General features: G+C 46.9%; 1 protein-coding gene across 3 annotated transcripts in view; it reads right to left on the bottom strand.

The window, feature by feature from the left end:
• ADAMTSL3 (ADAMTS like 3) overlaps window positions 1-17,103 on the bottom strand; it is a 355,448-nt gene that overhangs the window by 78,018 nt on the left and 260,327 nt on the right. For all 3 annotated transcript variants that reach the window (XR_007149622.1, XM_047846695.1, XM_047846696.1), the window contains exons 18-20: window positions 14,510-14,702; window positions 14,251-14,430; window positions 2,736-2,889 (exon numbers count right to left, since the gene is read on the bottom strand). Coding sequence is in view for 2 of the 3 variants with exons in the window: in XM_047846695.1 (XP_047702651.1) it covers window positions 2,736-2,889; window positions 14,251-14,430; window positions 14,510-14,702 (527 nt within the window). In the remaining variant the exon portion in view is untranslated. The remainder of the gene's footprint in view (window positions 1-2,735; window positions 2,890-14,250; window positions 14,431-14,509; window positions 14,703-17,103) is intronic.

Genomic DNA, 17,103 nt, shown 5'->3' with positions numbered 1-17,103 from the left:
AAAGACCACAGCACAGGTGGACTCGGTCTTTCTCGTCTTCAGGCCCCTTCCAATCATGCAGGGGTCGGGCCCACAAAGAAGGCCACACATTTCCAATCTCAGGGGGCAGATGGGGCAGAAATGAGGTGAAGGGGGGCGGAAAGTCAGAGGACACTATGGCAGATAGGCCTTGCTATTCCCAGTGGAGTAAAAGACGAGTCCGTCAACAGAGAAGTGGGAAATTAGGAGTTGGGGTAGTTAACAGAGAAATGGGAAACGCAGTAGTTAACAATAGCTTCTATGGTGAATGTCTAAGGAATTCTTAGGAAACACGGGGGAAAAGAAAAACACTCGATGCCCAGGTAAATCAGCATGAGCACGAAGAACGTGATGCTATTTCCTTCAGCAAATCCTAGTAGCTCAGACCGGGGAACCCAAAGCCAAACAAATATCACCTGAAAAGTAAAGCCGGGGTTGAAGTGAGCAGGTGATCGAGGCGGGGGGTGCAGAGCGAGCAAGAAAACTGCAGTGAGGCTTTAACCGCTGCACGTGATGCCCTGGAAGCTACGTCAAGGGCAGAGGTGGCGCTGAGCTCAGGGTGGCGGGCGGGGGGGGGGGGGGGGGGGGGGAGAAGCAGGGAAGGCGCCAGACCGCAGGGGTCCGGAGGACCCGTGAGCCCCTGAGCGCACCTCCTGGCTCCGGGAAGAAGAGGATGCCCCATCACGGTGCAAAGGGAGAAGCCAGATTTCAGCAAGCAAAGGCCACTGAGCACAGGTGATGGCGGGAGCCAGGCCACGGAGGAAGCGGAGGCCCCGCTGGGGTGAGGCTGGGAGCGGGCGTTCCCCTCCCTTCTCTGCTTTCCATGCCCCATGCGTTTGGCAAGCCAGGGAATGGGGTGGGGAAAGAGACGTATCACCGTCCTTTTGCTTGCTTTTTTCGCTCTCTCTAAAACTTGTAATTTTACCCTGCTCTGTGTTGCACGCCGTGACAGTTTCTAAGTTCACCTGCACCACGTGGCACGCCACATGCTGCGATGATCTTCGAGGAAGCGCCTGGACGCCTTGAAGTTCACTCTCCTCGAAGGCAGCTTGCGGTCTAAGCGCACCGCCACGTGCAACTGTCCACAATTACTAAAAACCAAGTCGATAAGCACTTTGAAGGACGACCCTGTGCCCTAGGCCCCAGGCATTCTTAAATTCCAGGACACCATGGAACTTGGAGTCTCAAGAGTTTGAAAATCTGGTCTCAAGGAATTCCCAAGGGAAAAAGTTAACGTTGTCTATCAATCAGCATAAAGAGGCAGCTAAGGGTGTGGACTCAGGAATCACACAGACCTGTGGTCAAACAGGCCAAGGCGTCCAACCGGCAGCTACGGGTCTTCGGTCAAGCCTCATACGTTCTCTAAGTCTTGGGTTCCTCATCTCTAAATGGGAATAATATGTGTCTCACAAATTGCTGGGGGCTGAATGGCTTAGTGCATGCGAGGAGTTCCAACCAATAAATGCTCAATTAACAGCCAAAAAGAGCCTCCGCTTCTTTTTTTTAACTTGTAACTGTTTTTTTTAAACTTTGTTTTATGAGTTTCTCCCAGAAAGTTGTGGGTAAATTTGGATTTTATATCTAAGGTTTTTTTTTTTTTTCCCCTTAAGCAGCATGAACATAATAGTTAATTTCTGATTTTTTTTTTCTTACCATAAGCTCAGGAGGGTACCTGAGGTAATTAATATTACTTTACAGGTGAGTCATTGATCACAGTGAAAAACAAAGCAAGAAACAGACCCAGAAGCTGCACAGTCCTGGTATGGCTTTCCCCCTAGCTCCGAACTCCACCTCTCCTGGGGTGGTTATTTTCATTTGCTGTAGGGCCAGCCCCCAACTCACTTGTTACCACCCATCGTCCTACCTGGAACCCACAGAGGCATGTGTAAACATTCTCTCATCTACACTGAAAATACAGAGGAATGTGACATATGCATATTAGCTTTTGGATATAATGAAGCTACCTTATTAAGTCCTGAAGCTGAGCTTATCATTTAGAATTGAAGCAGTGTTTCATGTTTTCCTTGCTGGTTTCAGATTACAGTAAAACCTTGGTTTGCGAGCATAATTCACTCCAGAAACATGCCTGTCGTCAAAAGCACTTGTATAATCAAAGCAAAACTCAAGAGCCATTGGCTCAGGTATAAATCACGTGACATTCGGCATCACGTCCTACTCGTATTGTAAGACAACGCTCGTTTATCAAGTTAACATTTACTACAAATGTTTGCTCGTCTTGCGGAACCCTCGGAGAACAAGTTACTCACCGAGGTCCAAGGTTTTACTGTATACACAAGAAGAGATGCTTGAATACCTAAACCTACTTAGCTGTTCCACTCTCACTAGAATGGATCCGAACGCATCCTTGGCGAAGGAAACCGGAGACTAGTTTGGCTTCACTTCTACAAGGAATACTCATGAATTAATCATAAGTGGAAGAAACCGTGGTCAAGCGAAGGAAGAAGGCAGTATAAATCCAAGCGAGGCCACAGAACAGAGGCCGTCTGTCAAGGTGGGTGGACATATTAAGGCCGGCTTGCCTTACAACTGTATCTCCTGCTCAACACTGCACCGGCTGCTGCTCACAGCAATTCTGAGTTCTGCTTGGTCTGCTTTACCCACAGATCAGAAATGTGCTGCTTCACGGGAAAGGAAGCCATCGGGACGAGAGGAACAGCACGGGCACACCCAGCGGAGTGTGGCCATTCCATACTTACTACTGCAGGCGGGCATCTGGCAAGATCTTACGAGAGGGGGCCCTGGGAGATCTCTGCACATCACCTCGCTGAGGGGGACGCGCCGGCCCTTGGCGGTCAGCCTCTGACACACCTGCTTTCTTCGCTGGGTTCCAACGCCACAGCTGACGGAACACTGCAAGGAGAAGCGTGCACCGGTCACATGGAGCGTCGGCCGACGACGCAGCCAACAGCCACGTCTCCACTGGGACAACAAGGGGGGCTGTACGTGCGGCTGCCGGTTGCTGGGCGCGAACGCCTCCTCTTTTTTATTTCTCTGTTATTTAACTCAGGTATACGTGGCACACAATGTTACATGAGCTTCAGGGGTACAACACGGCGATTGGACGAGTCGATCCAGTACTCCGTGCCCACCACGGCAAGTGCTGTCCCCTGCTGTCACCACACAATGTTCTCATGGTATCACTGACTGCATTCCCTACGCCATATTTTCATCCCCACTATTTTTTTTTGACTTATCTTTTATAATGTGGGAAGTTTCCTCCTCTTCTTCCTTCCTTCCTCCTGAGATGGCAATTAATTTCCAGTAATCTCCCGTCATGAGGATTTTTTGGCATTGTGATTGATATCTGACTTATTTTTTAGCTATTTATTTATAAAGTAAGATAATTGTGCTTTTAAAAAAAAGATACATACCCACAACCAAGACTTCAAGAAATAAACACAAAAGGAAAGTTTGTGTTTTTTTTAAAAAAAAAAAACCCGCTCCAACTGCTTCACATAAAGTCACATTAATATTTGGTCATCCATGTGTGTATAACATTGATATTTGATAATCACTGTGTGTACATGCAATTTTAATTGAAAAATGTAATGCAGTTTCGTTAGGTGTATTAGAAAAAAAGGGAACTAAAGTAGAATTAAAAGAGATGTTGAGGGACGCCTGGGTGGCTCAGTCAGGTAAGCATCTGACTCTTGATTTCAGGTCAGGTCATGATTTCATGGTTCATGGGGTCGAGCCCCCAGTCGGGTTCTGTGCTGACAGTGTGGAGCCTGCTTGGGATTCTCTCTCTTCCACTCTCTCTGCCCCTCCCCCTCTTGCACACTCTCTCAAAATAAGTAAACCTAAAAACATTTTTTTTATAAAATTAATTTCTTAAAAAAAAAGGTGAATGTCTGACCTTTTTTTTTTTCACCCTGGCAATGAATTCCCAAAAAGAACCCTCTAATGTTAAGAAAGAAAATTAAAAAAACAAAAATTGTAGAAACCAACAAGATATTTCGATGATTGTTTTTAATGACACGTTTGGACTTAGGAGAGTATCTACTGGCTAGGAAAGATGAGGAAATAAACCCGTTCATTCCTGCCACCTCTTCCTTCCAAACCTCCAGGTAGCATTCATGATGCTGCCCAGGTAACGTCAGGGTTTCTGATATGTACATTCTGTTCTGAGATGTCATTGCTGACTGTTCTTTTTTTTTTTTTTTTTTGATGTTTATTTTTGAGAGAGAGCACGTGTGACACAGGGAGGGGCAGAGAGGGAGAGAGAACCCCAAGCAGGCTCCCCACTGTCAGTGCGGAGCCTGACGTGGGACTCAAACCCACAAACCATGAGATCATGACCTGAGCCAAAATCAAGAGTCTGACGCTTCACCGACTGAGCCACCCAGGTGCCCCATTCTCTTTCATTTTCTGTTCCATTTGTTCTGCTCTTTTCAGGAATTCCAGTGGGCTTGGGTGTGATCTCCTCTCTGTCTCCCACATCCATCACTGCCTCTGAAAACCAACTTCACATCTGTACTCTTTCTCCTATCCCTGTACGTGAGTCCTTCCAGCCTGCACGCGGTATCTCGGTTTTCACTTTAATTTTGTTGTTGCTTGTAAGGTAACCTTGTATTTCTGCTCTTCTTAATTTTTCTTTTCTGTTGTTCCCCACCCCTCCCCCCATGAATGTTCCAGTTATCTTTCCTTCTCCTTTTGTTGACCTACCATCTCCTTTCGAGCTCAAACCTAACTTTAAAGCCACCTTCCGCCCCGGACGCCATGACTGTAATTTTCTTGGGAACATAGACTCTACTTGTTGGAACTCTACTTGTTGGAACATCCCAAAGATGCTACCACCGTTCACGTGACCGCTGCTTTCTGTTCCCTTCCCGGAGACCTGATTTCCTCCTTCGCCTTCAATTCCTCGCCCCCCATCCCCCGATGGGGATGCCTAGGTTTTAGGCTGGAGTCATGAGTGCAGCTGTTTGGGAACAACAAGGGCAGGGGATGAGCAGTTTACCTCACTTGTGTGTGACGCTCTGGCACCACAATTTCATTTCTGCTGCCCGCGTGCCTGTTCAGCTCTTGGCATTCGAGTGGCTGGCGGGACGCCGAGAACCGTCTCTTCGATGACCGGCTCCCTGTGTGACAACACGGCCACCACATGCCACCTCATCTCCGGCCGCCCTCCTGGGTTGGGAGGCCTACAATGCCGCGTGTCCTTCTGCGCCACCCGGCCCATGGTTCCGCAGGGACACAAGGGCAGCTCCGGGTCTAGCCCTCGTCTGTTCTCTGTAGTCGAAGGACTGTTGAACGGGCCTTGGAGGGCTGTCCCGCGTCCTCCCGGGGGGGGGGGGGGGTGGTCTACACTGCACTCGGCGCCTGAGGGATTTCTGCCAGGCTCCCTTCTCGTTTGGGGCCAGATGTTACGGTCTTTGGCAGGTGCGTTCCATGATTTACAGTTTGGGATTGTGGCCACTTCATTGTTCACTGAAGACGGAGTGTTCCCTCTCTTCCATTCTCTTTGTGGGTTTTATGTTAGTTTCAAAGGAGGGGAATGCAATTTTCTTTTAAAATCCTTGATGGGGCGCCTGGGTGGCTTGGTCGGTTAAGCGTCCGACTTCAGCTCAGATCATGATCTCACGGTCCGTGAGTTCGAGCCCCGTGTCGGGCTCTGTGCTGACCGCTCAGAGCCTGGATCCTGTTTCGGATTCTGTGTCTCCCTCTCTCTCTGCCCCTCCCCTGTTCATGCTCTCTCTCTGTCTCAAAAATAAATAAACATTAAAAAAAAATTAAAATCCTTGAGTGTCCTCTTTAACAGAAAGCCCTAAACTATTAATATTTTCAGTACAGAGAAAAGCTTTTCGTATGCTTTTGAATAAATAACTTAACACTGCCATTTGCCACGTTATGATTTGTTTGTTTTTTTTTAACCAAGTCACATCATCATCTAGGAGTCTCCCATATAATAACAAATTAACGTCAACTTTTAAATTTTGGTTCATGTAACAGTGAGTAACATCACTGCCAGTCTCCACTCATAAGCCATTTCTAATGATAAATACAGGATTATTTCCCCCTCCTCATCATGAATGGGAGCATCCTTTGCAAACCCCTCTTCGGGATGGAGGTCTGATGTGACCTCGTGTCTGCTAAGTTCAAAGTTAGGGTGCCATTAGAGAATGTTCCCAACTCAGAGAGAGAGAAAGTGACAGAATCAGTGCAATAAATTACAGTTCACAGAGCAGCAACCATATGCCAAAGCTTCTACTATTTATGCCACAGAAATCTGGTAGATTCCTTTGGAAGAGCTCATGGGAACAACACACCCTGAGTTCTTACAACTTTGTAAGTACCTGTGACCTTTACACTTGGAGGTCACCTTGGGAGGCTAGAGAATCCTCGCCTCACATTTCCCTTCTCTTCGTTTGTTAAACATGTTGTTCCAATGTTTTCCCCTGTGAAGTGGCATTGGTGAGAAGTCTGATGTTAACCCGACTTTCTTTCCCTAGTAAGTGACTTGGCCTTTTCGCCTGGATATACAAATAACATTTTTCTTCATCTTTAAACTCCGGCACTTTTAGCAGAAGATGTCTTGATGTTGGCGGTACTAGGTCACTTCTCCTAGGGGCGTGGTGTGCCCTTTCAATACCGCGATTTGTGTTACATGGTGATTTTCTTTATAGTTTTGTCCTGTTGTTTTGGTTTCATTTTCTTGGAACTCTAGCAAATACTTACACGTTGGATTTTTTCCCCTCCCTTCCATCTAATATTTTTTTGCTTGGATTCTTCCTATTTCTCTTTGATTATTTTCAATTCCCTCCTTTCTATCACTTCTCTTACTACGCTTCTTTCTAGTTTACTCTCCATTTCTGGAACCCTCCCCTTAAGTTTTCTGGTTCACTCCTGGACCACGTTAGCTCCTTTCCTTCACACCCCGGTTATTTATTCAGCTCATTTCCGGGCTTTTCTATTTCCGATCTGTTCCTGTGTATTTCTTAACTTCTCTTAGCTCGCTTCAAAATAGTAAGTTATATTTTCATCTGCATCAAGGCCGCATTTCCATGATGTTGCTATGTTACTGACACTTTTACAGCATCTTTGTATGGGGTGTGCTGACACCCCTATTTAAATGAGATCTTTTTTTTTCTGTACTTTTAGGAGAGTGTAACGGGGTGGGAGTGTTTCAGGGTCCTTACTATTCCCTCTTGTGGTGTTAAGGAGACGTAGTCAACAGTGTGGCCACAGTCCTGAGATTCCTATCTTCTGGACTCCTCCACGCCCAGGGGTCCGGGCGTCCATCACTTCCGCTTTGTGTCCTGTCTCAGCTTGGATTACAATCGCGGCAGGTTTGCTGGGTATTTCTTCGCACTCTTAAGGGGGTGTGTTTCCCTCGTGCTCTCCAGCCCTCTTAAGGCCCGCGTAGGTGTGCGTGTGTCCCCTGCACTCAGCCACAGCCTGGCCCTGGAGTCCTCTCCCATCACTTACTGGTCTCAGACCCCGAGGGGTCACATATGGTTGACTTCCGTGCCTCTTATCGTCTCCATGTCGGTCTAGCTGTTAAACTTACAGCTCCTGCACAGTCTCCACTATTGGGTATGGTTTGGCCTCACCCACGTATAGCACTTGTGTTAACGTGACCATCTGTGTTTTTTTTCTTTCCTTTAGCAGTTCTCATTGCTCTGTTTTCTGTGTTGTTTTTTAAATTGAAGTATAGTTTTTTTTTTTAATGTTTTTTAAATTTAGTTTTGAGACAGAGAGAGACAGAGCAAGAGCAGGGGAGGGGCAGAGAGAGAGGGAGACACAGAATCGGAAGCAGGCTCCAGGCTCCGAGCTGTCAGCACAGAGCCCGACACGGGGCTTGAACTCATGGACTGTGAGATCATGACCTGAGCCGAGGTCAGACGCTCAACCGACTGAACCCCTAGGAGCCCCTAAATTGAAGTATAGTTGACACACGGTATTATATTCATTTCAGGTGTCCAACTTAGCGATTTCACAACTCTCCATGCATTAAGAAATGCTCACCACAGTACGTGGAGTCACCTCTGTCACCAGACGAAGTTATTACGACATTGCTGATGCCATTCCCTGGGCTGTGCTTCTCACCACTGTGACTTCTTTTCTTTGTGCCTGGAGGTCTGTACCTCTTCATTCCCCTCGCCACGAGGGATCTGGGGATATTAAACAGCTGTGCTGCCATTGTGGTTTTTCTTCACTATTTTCTAACTATTTTCAGAGGAACTGCCATGGACAATATATGCTGACGTGTCACAGTATCCATTTGTCCATGGCTTCAACTACCCCTTAAACGTGGATGCTTCCCCCAATTATAACCATCCTGCAGATCTCTCTTGAGCTGCAAATCTTTACTGGTGCCTTGACAGACCCTCAAACTACACACATTTCAAAATAAACTCATTTTGTCTCCCTTTCGGGTCATCTCCCAAATGTCTTTTTCCTTCCCCAATTAACTTTAAACTTAATGCCATCTCTCATCCCTTGACCACACCCCTCTTTTCCGCTCAAATCTTACCAGTTCAGTCACCAAATCTGCCCACTCTATCTGCTAAAGAAACATCTCCCAACACTATCTACTGTTGTTCTCTGCCTGACTGCTTCCTTATTCTCATTGGTTTTATTCCAACCCATCTAACAAGGTCTCCTAGGCTCTGGTTCCTTCTCCCCCAACGAGCTGTTCACACTGCTGCCAGAACCACATGCCTGAAAGCCTTGCGTTTCACTCCCCTATTCAGAACCCTTCTCCGTGCCCTCAATGACCACAGAGACAACCACACACACCGAGGTCCTCCCCGGTCTGGTGGCAACCTCTCCTCTCCGCCTGTCTCACCTTCTTCCATTTCTTTGCTACAACCTAATCTCAAGCCACGTAAGACCGCCAAGCTCATAACCTGTGCCTTTGTGTGCACTCCTGCCACTGCCTGGACCCCCTTTGTCTCATTTCCACCCGGCCTGCGCTCAGCCTCTAAGACCCAGTTTTACACCTGCAACTTCTGCAACACTTTCCCGGGACCCACGCAGACCCGGATGTTTCCCCTCCATTCTTCACACAGTCCTGTAGATGGGAGCCCTTCACTGGCTTGTCAGTCACAATTTTTTGTATCTGCCTCATTCAACTGTGAGCTCATGAAGACCTCCTTCTTGGCTGCCCCAGGTCCCCAGTGCCCAGGGCAATCGATACAGCAGGGTGTGGTCAATGTCTGCTGGTGAACCGATCAGGCCTGTTCAATTTAGAAGAAGCTTTTATAAATCTCTTTATTTTAGTCAACAAGTATTTACCAAGCACCAGGTGGGACACATATATGCAGAGATGGTCCTTCCCCTCTGGCATCTACAACCTAGTCAAGAAAATAAGGCATATTCAGGAGTGTGTGTGTGTGTGTGTGTGTGTGTATTAATTAACATAAATAGAACAGAGAGAAGTGTATGGACTTGAATGCACTGGGTATATTTCAAGTGGGTCAAAATGTAAGAACAAACTACCATATTAAGTCTAAAAAGATATTACTATTCAAGTAGAAGAGTGGTGATGTACAAAATTATTAATATTAAGAAACATATAATGAATACTACATAATAAAAAGAGGAAAAGGAAGATTTTAGAATAAACCTTGTAAGCTGGAATATTCTTCTATTCATAGAAGGAATACCTAATGTATTTAGATTAATCACCTTGGATCAAGATCAAACTAATCCTGAAGGATAGGACTGACAGAATGGATTTCCATCTAGAGATAAGATATTAACTAGCTTTACCAAACACCAATTATGAAGATAAAAATAAAGAACACCTTAGAGAAGCCCAAAAGGTTCTTAAACTTTTTGAAAGAGTCCAGACATTGGAACTTCTTTCATTTCTTTTTTAATTTTTTTAATGTTTATTTATTTTTGAGACAGAGACAGAGCATGAATGGGGGAGGGTCAGAGAGAGGGAGACACAGAATCTGAAGCAGGCTCCAGGCTCCGAGCTGTCAGCACAGAGCCCGATGTGGGGCTCGAACCCACGAACAGTGAGATCATGACCTGAGCTGAGGTCAGATGCTTAACTGAGCCACCCAGATGCCCCCAGACATTGGAACTTCTTGAGATCACTACCATCCCAAGTAACTATCAATAAGCTGAAAGTGTCTCATTAATGAGAAGTGTGTGTGTGTGTGCATGTGTGTGTGTGTGTAACCCTCTCATACAGTTGTGTGCTGCTAAATGCTTCACAAGTTCTTGGGGAGACAGCACTGACTATAACGTGTGCCGACTTCTGTGCGTGAATGCTTCCACCATGGCTGATTTCAAGCTATCAATCGAGAACGAGTTAAGAGATGACAGCTGGTTCTCACAAGCTGGAATGGATGGGCCCCAACACACCACTGCTCTCATGAGTCACAGTTAATGAGTCTATTAAAAATTAGAATGCCGTATTTATAAACCCATGTGTCCAGGACATATCTTGAGCTGTTCTTTGTGAAAGTTCTCATTAAAGAGATCTCCTTTATACTTGGCATATGGCTGTATTTCAAGAATTAAAGAGCTAGCAGACGTTGGTGGCTGAACACAGGAGCTGAAGAAGTCAGAGACGATCACAAGTGTTGGAAAGGTGGTGATATACTAACAAGAGACAGAAGCAAGGTGGGGAGGCGGTTGGGAATTAAGTGGCTGTCTCTTTGCTTTCCCAGGATGAAGGCACATCCTATTTGGACACCTGCAGACACCATACTGAACAGAGGGTTAGAGACTGTTCCTGGAGATAGGGAATTTATTTATAGAAGCCAGAGACGAGGTCAGGACACAGAATCAGCTCTGGAGGAAAAATGCACTGATATGCATTAAGTATCTGATCAAATGTTGAGCTTTTTGGAGACTTGGAGGAAGACAAACCAGTAGACAAGATGTAGTTAGGTAAACAGGAAAAATGAAAAAAAAAACCACCAAGAAACATCATGAAGGAGAATGATGAAGGCAGACAAAATGGTCAAACGCTCCATCAAGATATAGAGGGTACACAATGAGGAACGGTTTCTGGATTTCAGTCAAGGAACGGATTTCAGCAAGGGGTCCGCGGATCACAGAAATCCGCCGTTTGGGAAGACTGCCCCACGCAGGAGTCAATGCTCCCTTCTTACAACTGGGAATGCAGTGTAAGAGTCGAAGGCTTCTTTCTGCCTGACGTGTAGTTCAGATCTAAAAACCAACAAGCCAACGAACGAACAAAGCCCCAGCAGCCATGAATAGAGCTAGTGTCAGGAGAGAGGGCTGTTCCGGCTGCAGGCCGAGAGGTCTGGCTCGGTGAGAGATGGAAATCCTGGCATGGCTCCTGAGCCTTTCTGTGTCCAGGGTTAGTGGCCAGTTTCAACGCAGAAAGGCCTTATCCAGAACCACAAGATGGATGGCTGCCCCCGAGTGAGCCAGCCTGTGGCACAAGGACTGGTCTGGCAGAAACCTTTGGGGAGGGTGGCGATTTTGGCATCACTCTCTGCCAAAACAAAGCAAGTCTGAGATGAGAGGGAATGTCTACTAACGGGAGACAAGCTGAACCCCGCAGGAAACCCAACACGTGCGCCTGACTGGGCCCGAGTCTGGATGCTGGCTTTTGGTTTCAGAGCCCGAGGCCGGCTCTGCCTTCCCGGGCATGTGAGCACACCCACCCTCGCTCTCGCAGGGAAGACTTCTAGAGATGCAGCTTTGGCTGGGAGCGGGACCAGGTCTTGCCTGTGCCTGCGCTGATCTCTTGCGGTGACCATCAGCCTGCCCTCACCCTGCCCAGGGGTTGCCTAGGAAACTGACGAGCCTCAGGTCCCAGCCAGCTCGCGTGGGTAGCCTTCTCTCCTGTCTCCCTTTCCTCCCAGCAACAAGCCTCCCGATGAAAGATTTGCTTGTCTTCATTAGCAGGCTTGAGCTTTTCGAAAGGTCATCACTTCAACAGAACTCCGCGTTTCCCCCTGACTTTGCAAAGACTCTCGGGGAAGGGTATTTACCTGTTCAGAGCTTGCTGGGCCCCAGGACCTCACGGGTCTCATGGTCACTGGCCACAAGGACACTGTAGGCCAGACGGGAAAACATATGCACGCTCAGGAAGTAGCTCCCCAGGGAAATGCCATAAAACCTTGGGTCATTGTGAGTTCAAGCTGGGAAGTGCTGTGCGATTTCAGGGGCGGAAGACTTCACAGAAGAGGGAAGCTCGGGCCTGGATCCACGATTTGAGAGTGAGGACAAAAGCAAGGACCCAACGGGAAGCACGACTGGACATAATAACAGTGTTACTTCAGTGATGCAGAACCGGGAGCAGCAAATTCACTGCTCACATCGAGAATGGACAGGAGAGGGACACACGCCCAGTCTCCACTCTAAAAGGCCAATGAGAAGAGTTTGTTCTAGAACACAAGATGGAACTGACAAGGGCTGTCTGTTCTTAGGGAAAAGGAGAAAAGAGAGAAGCAGAAAGGCGTATTTTAGAGCATGGGAGGGGTTCTAGGTCCTCCCTGGCTGCATCCAAAACAAGGTGCCTGTTTTCTCCGTGACCTCTGCTCACTTCCTGCCCTTCCCTTCCTGCCTTTTCCCCTCAGGTTAGGAAGCACTTGCCCAGAGAGACTATTACCCAGAGCCATTCCCACTTTGGACACAAACTCGAGGGCTGCGCAACCCTGATAAGGATGAGGGGCAGGTAGGGAAATGCTTCTCAAGCTCTGATGTGCTTTACAACACCTGGAGAGCTTGTTGAGATGCAGATTCGGATCCTGAGGGCTGGCCTGGGGGCCGGGGGTGGGGGTGGGGGGGCTCAAGATTCTTCATTTCTCAGGAGCTCCCAGCTTGTCAAGAGATGGCCGCGTGGTCGGATCTGGGCACCCTTAGTGTAGCCAGGAGACGAAGCATCACGCGGCGCTGAGAGCTCTCCGCACAAGTGCCCGGCCCTTCTGCCCCCTGCAGCTCTACCCCTAACCTCGTGGAGATGGTAACTGGGCCCTTGACCTCCTCCAAGGGGGAGCAGCAGGTCTTCACACCTGGGGCTCAGCTGGGTGACTGCCATCAATACTGTCTGCCCACCAGCCTCCCTAGACACCAACACCTTAGCCCACTTCCCCCCGCCTGACCCAGTCTCAAAGGAATACTTCCACTGTTTCTTGGGGCCAGAGGAGGGGAAACAAAGCAAGCCAGCTTTTACAGATGAAGATCCCCAGGGCAGATTCCTACCTGTCCTTCCCCGTCGCTAGCCTCGGAAAGATGCCTCGCCTCTAGCAGCCACCTCTGTCCATCCAGACCCTGACTGTAGGAGGAAACGGTTTTCCTGCCCCTCGTGTTTCTGACCTGCAACCTAGCAATTCATGGGGGAGAGTATCGGCCACCCGTTGGCTCTGGCTCCTTGGGAGTTGGACAGAGTGAGCACGGTCGCTGGATCCTGGGGCTCCTCCCGCAGACCCTGGAGGGACGGGTTTGTTTCTTGAGCATTTTCTGAGGGTTTAGGGAAACATGTATCGACGACTGTCAGTGGCCCAGATGAGGACAATAAGTGGTAGCTTGTCAATTAAGATAGTGTTTGAATACTGGCACTTAATTGAGCTAGCCCGCTAAAACAAGGAACACACAAAGCCGGAGAACAAGCAGGCAGAGGCACTGCGAACCCACCCTAGGCCAGAACAATGTGCGCTCTCCCTCGGGAAGATGAGAAGGCTCCACTCTGCCAGGTGCTTCTGTCCTAATATCTCATGTTAAGCTCACGGCAACCACTGCATTTAAGTAACGGGAAATGGGGCTCAGACAGCTTAAGCACGCTGAACAAGGACGCCCAGTGTCCAGGCAACAGAGCTGGGAATCCATCGTGGGTGCGTCTGGAGCAAAACCCCTCGCTCTTGCATGAAAGACGTACGCCCTCGTACGAACCTTGGATTGCACAAACGTGGCCTCGGATCCTAGCTCTACCCTTGGGAAAGTCACTCAATCCAAATGCGCCTCTGTGTCCTCGTCCACAGAGATGGAGGGGACGTCCGCTTCCTGCACCGTCGTGGGATGGTACGACCAGAGGACTGTAACAGGCTTTGAGCCCGGCATGGGATTGAGGACTCAGGGAAGCTCAGCCGGGTCAGGGACTGCCCTTTCTTATTTGTTGAGATGGAGTCTGATGTCAGAAGGCCTCTCTACCCCCACTGGAGGCCCCAGGACACACCCCCCCAAACGCATGCCGCAGAATCTTGTGGGGGAAATAATTAGAGGCTGAAACAAAAAAGGGGGCGAAAAGGAAGTAAGGTTGGGGACAGCCCTTACCTTCGACCAGTCTCCCACCGTCAAATGTGGAGGACAGTCTGTTCGGGCGCAGGACTTGTGAGAAGACGCCTTGGGTCCTTGGCACAACTCATCGGAGAGATTCAAGAAGCCGCCGTCCGTTAACAGCTGCCGGCAGGCGACTCTTCGGTTCTGAGTCCCCCCGCCACAGGTCCTGGAACACTGAGGAGACGGAAGCAGGTGGGTCGGGGCTTGAACGGCCACGGGCGTGGCGGACCGTGGGGTCCCCGGTCTGCTGTACCTGCTGCCATTCCTCGATGTGCCAGCTAGGAGGGCAATCAAACTGACTGCAGGCTTGTAAAGCGTGGGGCTTCTCATCCCTGCATTCCTCGGCGGGGGCCGGGGACTCCCCCGGGTAGAGGCAGTGCACCTCCCGGGTCTGGATTCCGACGCCACAGGTAGCCGAGCAGGGCCCCCAAGAGCCGGTGTGCCACCTGTACCAAAACACAAGGGACGGGGGAGTTGAAGTGGCCGGTGAGACCACGTGCAACGGTCCGAGCATCAACGATTTCAAGTTCTTCTCTGGGCGCCCAGATTTCACACTCCACGCGCAGACCCGAGACCACAGCATCCCCACCGACAGATGGCGGTTAAAATACAGACATATAATATGCACAGGCAAGAAACGCGGGCAAGGTGTTTAAAGATTTTTTACCCACTTGGGAAAGCCCAGAGGACAAAAGGAGCAGATCGCTCCCCGTTCTTAACATGCCACCATATATGAATAATAAAATCTTGGTTTTGTTTTGAATAGAGCCCCAAGGCAAGCATGATTTATACGGGTGTCAGAAGAAATTTTAAATGCTTAAAAGCACACTTCAGGAAATTTTCAGGGCACCTGGATTCATTATTTGGAATATCCCTAAGAAAATTCTTCTCTGTTAGGATTGGATTTACGACACGTACGTATATTCCTTTCCAATAAGATCTTGGAAAAATCAGGTTTTCTCATGAAACATCTGTAAAAATGAAAACCCAGGGCAGCTGCTTTTTGATACATATTTCCAAACTGCATTCAAGGAAGATTCTCTTGAATCTCGATTCACACTCCCGCTAGAAGCATGTGAGAGAGCGTGGTTTCTGTCACCCACACCGGACAGCATCCCTGCCCACCTGATGGGTGAACGACTGGACGTTATAGTTATCTTAATTTGGGGATATTTAATGATCAGCGAACGCAAATTTTTAACCAGTGGAGACATATCATAAGGAAACAATTTTAAAATGCTTACAATTGACATAAAAGGATGTTTGCTCCTAGGTGGTGGGTAATAGCAAAAAAACAAAAAACAAAAAGCCAATTTAATTAAATTTTATAAAATGGAATGAATGAGACGATCTAAATGTTTAACAATAAAGGGTAAACTAAGTAACTGTATATTCATGCAGCACAATGCTAGCAGCCATTTAAAAACAAAGTATACTTCTGGACATTGAAATAAATTCATGATACATGTTTATTAGAAAACAGGTCAAAAATACTGTATAATCATATTGTTTTATGCATTTATAAATGCACGCAGAAAAAAAGCCTGGATAATTACCCATCAAAATGTTAACAGTGATGAGGTCTAAATGATAGGATTTTTATTTTCTTTATTCTTGCCAGTATTTCCCCTGATTTTCCTTAAAATAAACATTCATTGTTAGAAAAAAGAAGTTAGTTCTTCGAAAAAAAATAGTGTTTATCTAAGGGTGACTTTCAGTTTTTCTGATTTCTAATTTTCTATAATAAATATGTTTTACTTATGCAAATAAGAGGAAAAATACAAAATGAAAAGTATGTGAAACAAATGAAATGGGACAAAAAGATGAAAACTTTCATTTATGAAGGCAAAGTTCACAATGAAGATATAATACTCATAAAAGTATGAAGACTGAATAAAAAGTATAAATATACATATAAAGTACAGCTGTTAGATATAAGGAAAATAGAAGCATAAGTAATAAAAAATTTTAAAAGCTATAAAATACTTCTCTAAGCCCCTGGTATATCAAGAAGGCAAACTTTAAATAAGAATATAGTAAATTTAGTGACACATTTCGAAGGCTTGATGACGTAGGTAACTTTTGGGGAAATTACAAAAAGTTTTATTCAAGATTGGGACTAGATCCTGTTAATTTTGTGGTTGAGTTTCTACAAATTTTCAAGAAACAGGAGAATTCCCATGTTATTTTAAAAGTTCCAAAGTAAAAAAGAAGATTAAAATATTCTCATGCATCACAAAGCTAGGAAAAAGCTTGAGCACAAAATCTGCAAATATACATAAAGAGTTTTACATGTAATGATGTATTCTAAATCCTAAATAAAAGAGAAGTACAAATCCCAAGTAAAAGGGAAGTTAATCAAAGGATTACAATACTAACAGTACACACTGTGGACTGAATGGTTGTATCCCTCCCCCAAATTATTTGAAGTCCTCAATTTTAATGTGATGGTAGTTGAGACTGGGACTTTAGGAGGTAATCAGAGTTAGATGAGGTCATGAGGTGGGGGCCTCATGATGGGATCAGTGGCCTTATCAGAAGAGAAACCAGAGTGTTCTCTCTCTCTCTCTCTCTCTCTCTCTCTCTCTCTCTCTCTCTCTTTCTCTCTCTCCAACAGGAGGACACAGAAAAAAGGCAGGTGTCTTCAAGCCAAGAAGAGAGCTCTCATCAGAACTGTGCCCTTTCCAGCATCTTGATCTTAGACTTTCCAACCTCCAGAACTGTGAGAAAATAATTTTTTGCTTAATCTATCCAATCTATGACATTTTGTTATCACAGCTTGGGCTGATTAATATAGCATGTTTTTTTGACCACAGTGGAACCATATGAGACAATCCCAATACTTAG

This window comes from Prionailurus viverrinus, unplaced genomic scaffold (genome assembly GCF_022837055.1).
Source record: "Prionailurus viverrinus isolate Anna unplaced genomic scaffold, UM_Priviv_1.0 scaffold_40, whole genome shotgun sequence".
NCBI classification, from domain to species: domain Eukaryota; kingdom Metazoa; phylum Chordata; class Mammalia; order Carnivora; family Felidae; genus Prionailurus; species Prionailurus viverrinus.
The sequence above is the reverse complement of the archived record's forward strand: the minus strand, read 5'-3'. Positions and strand labels throughout refer to the sequence as shown.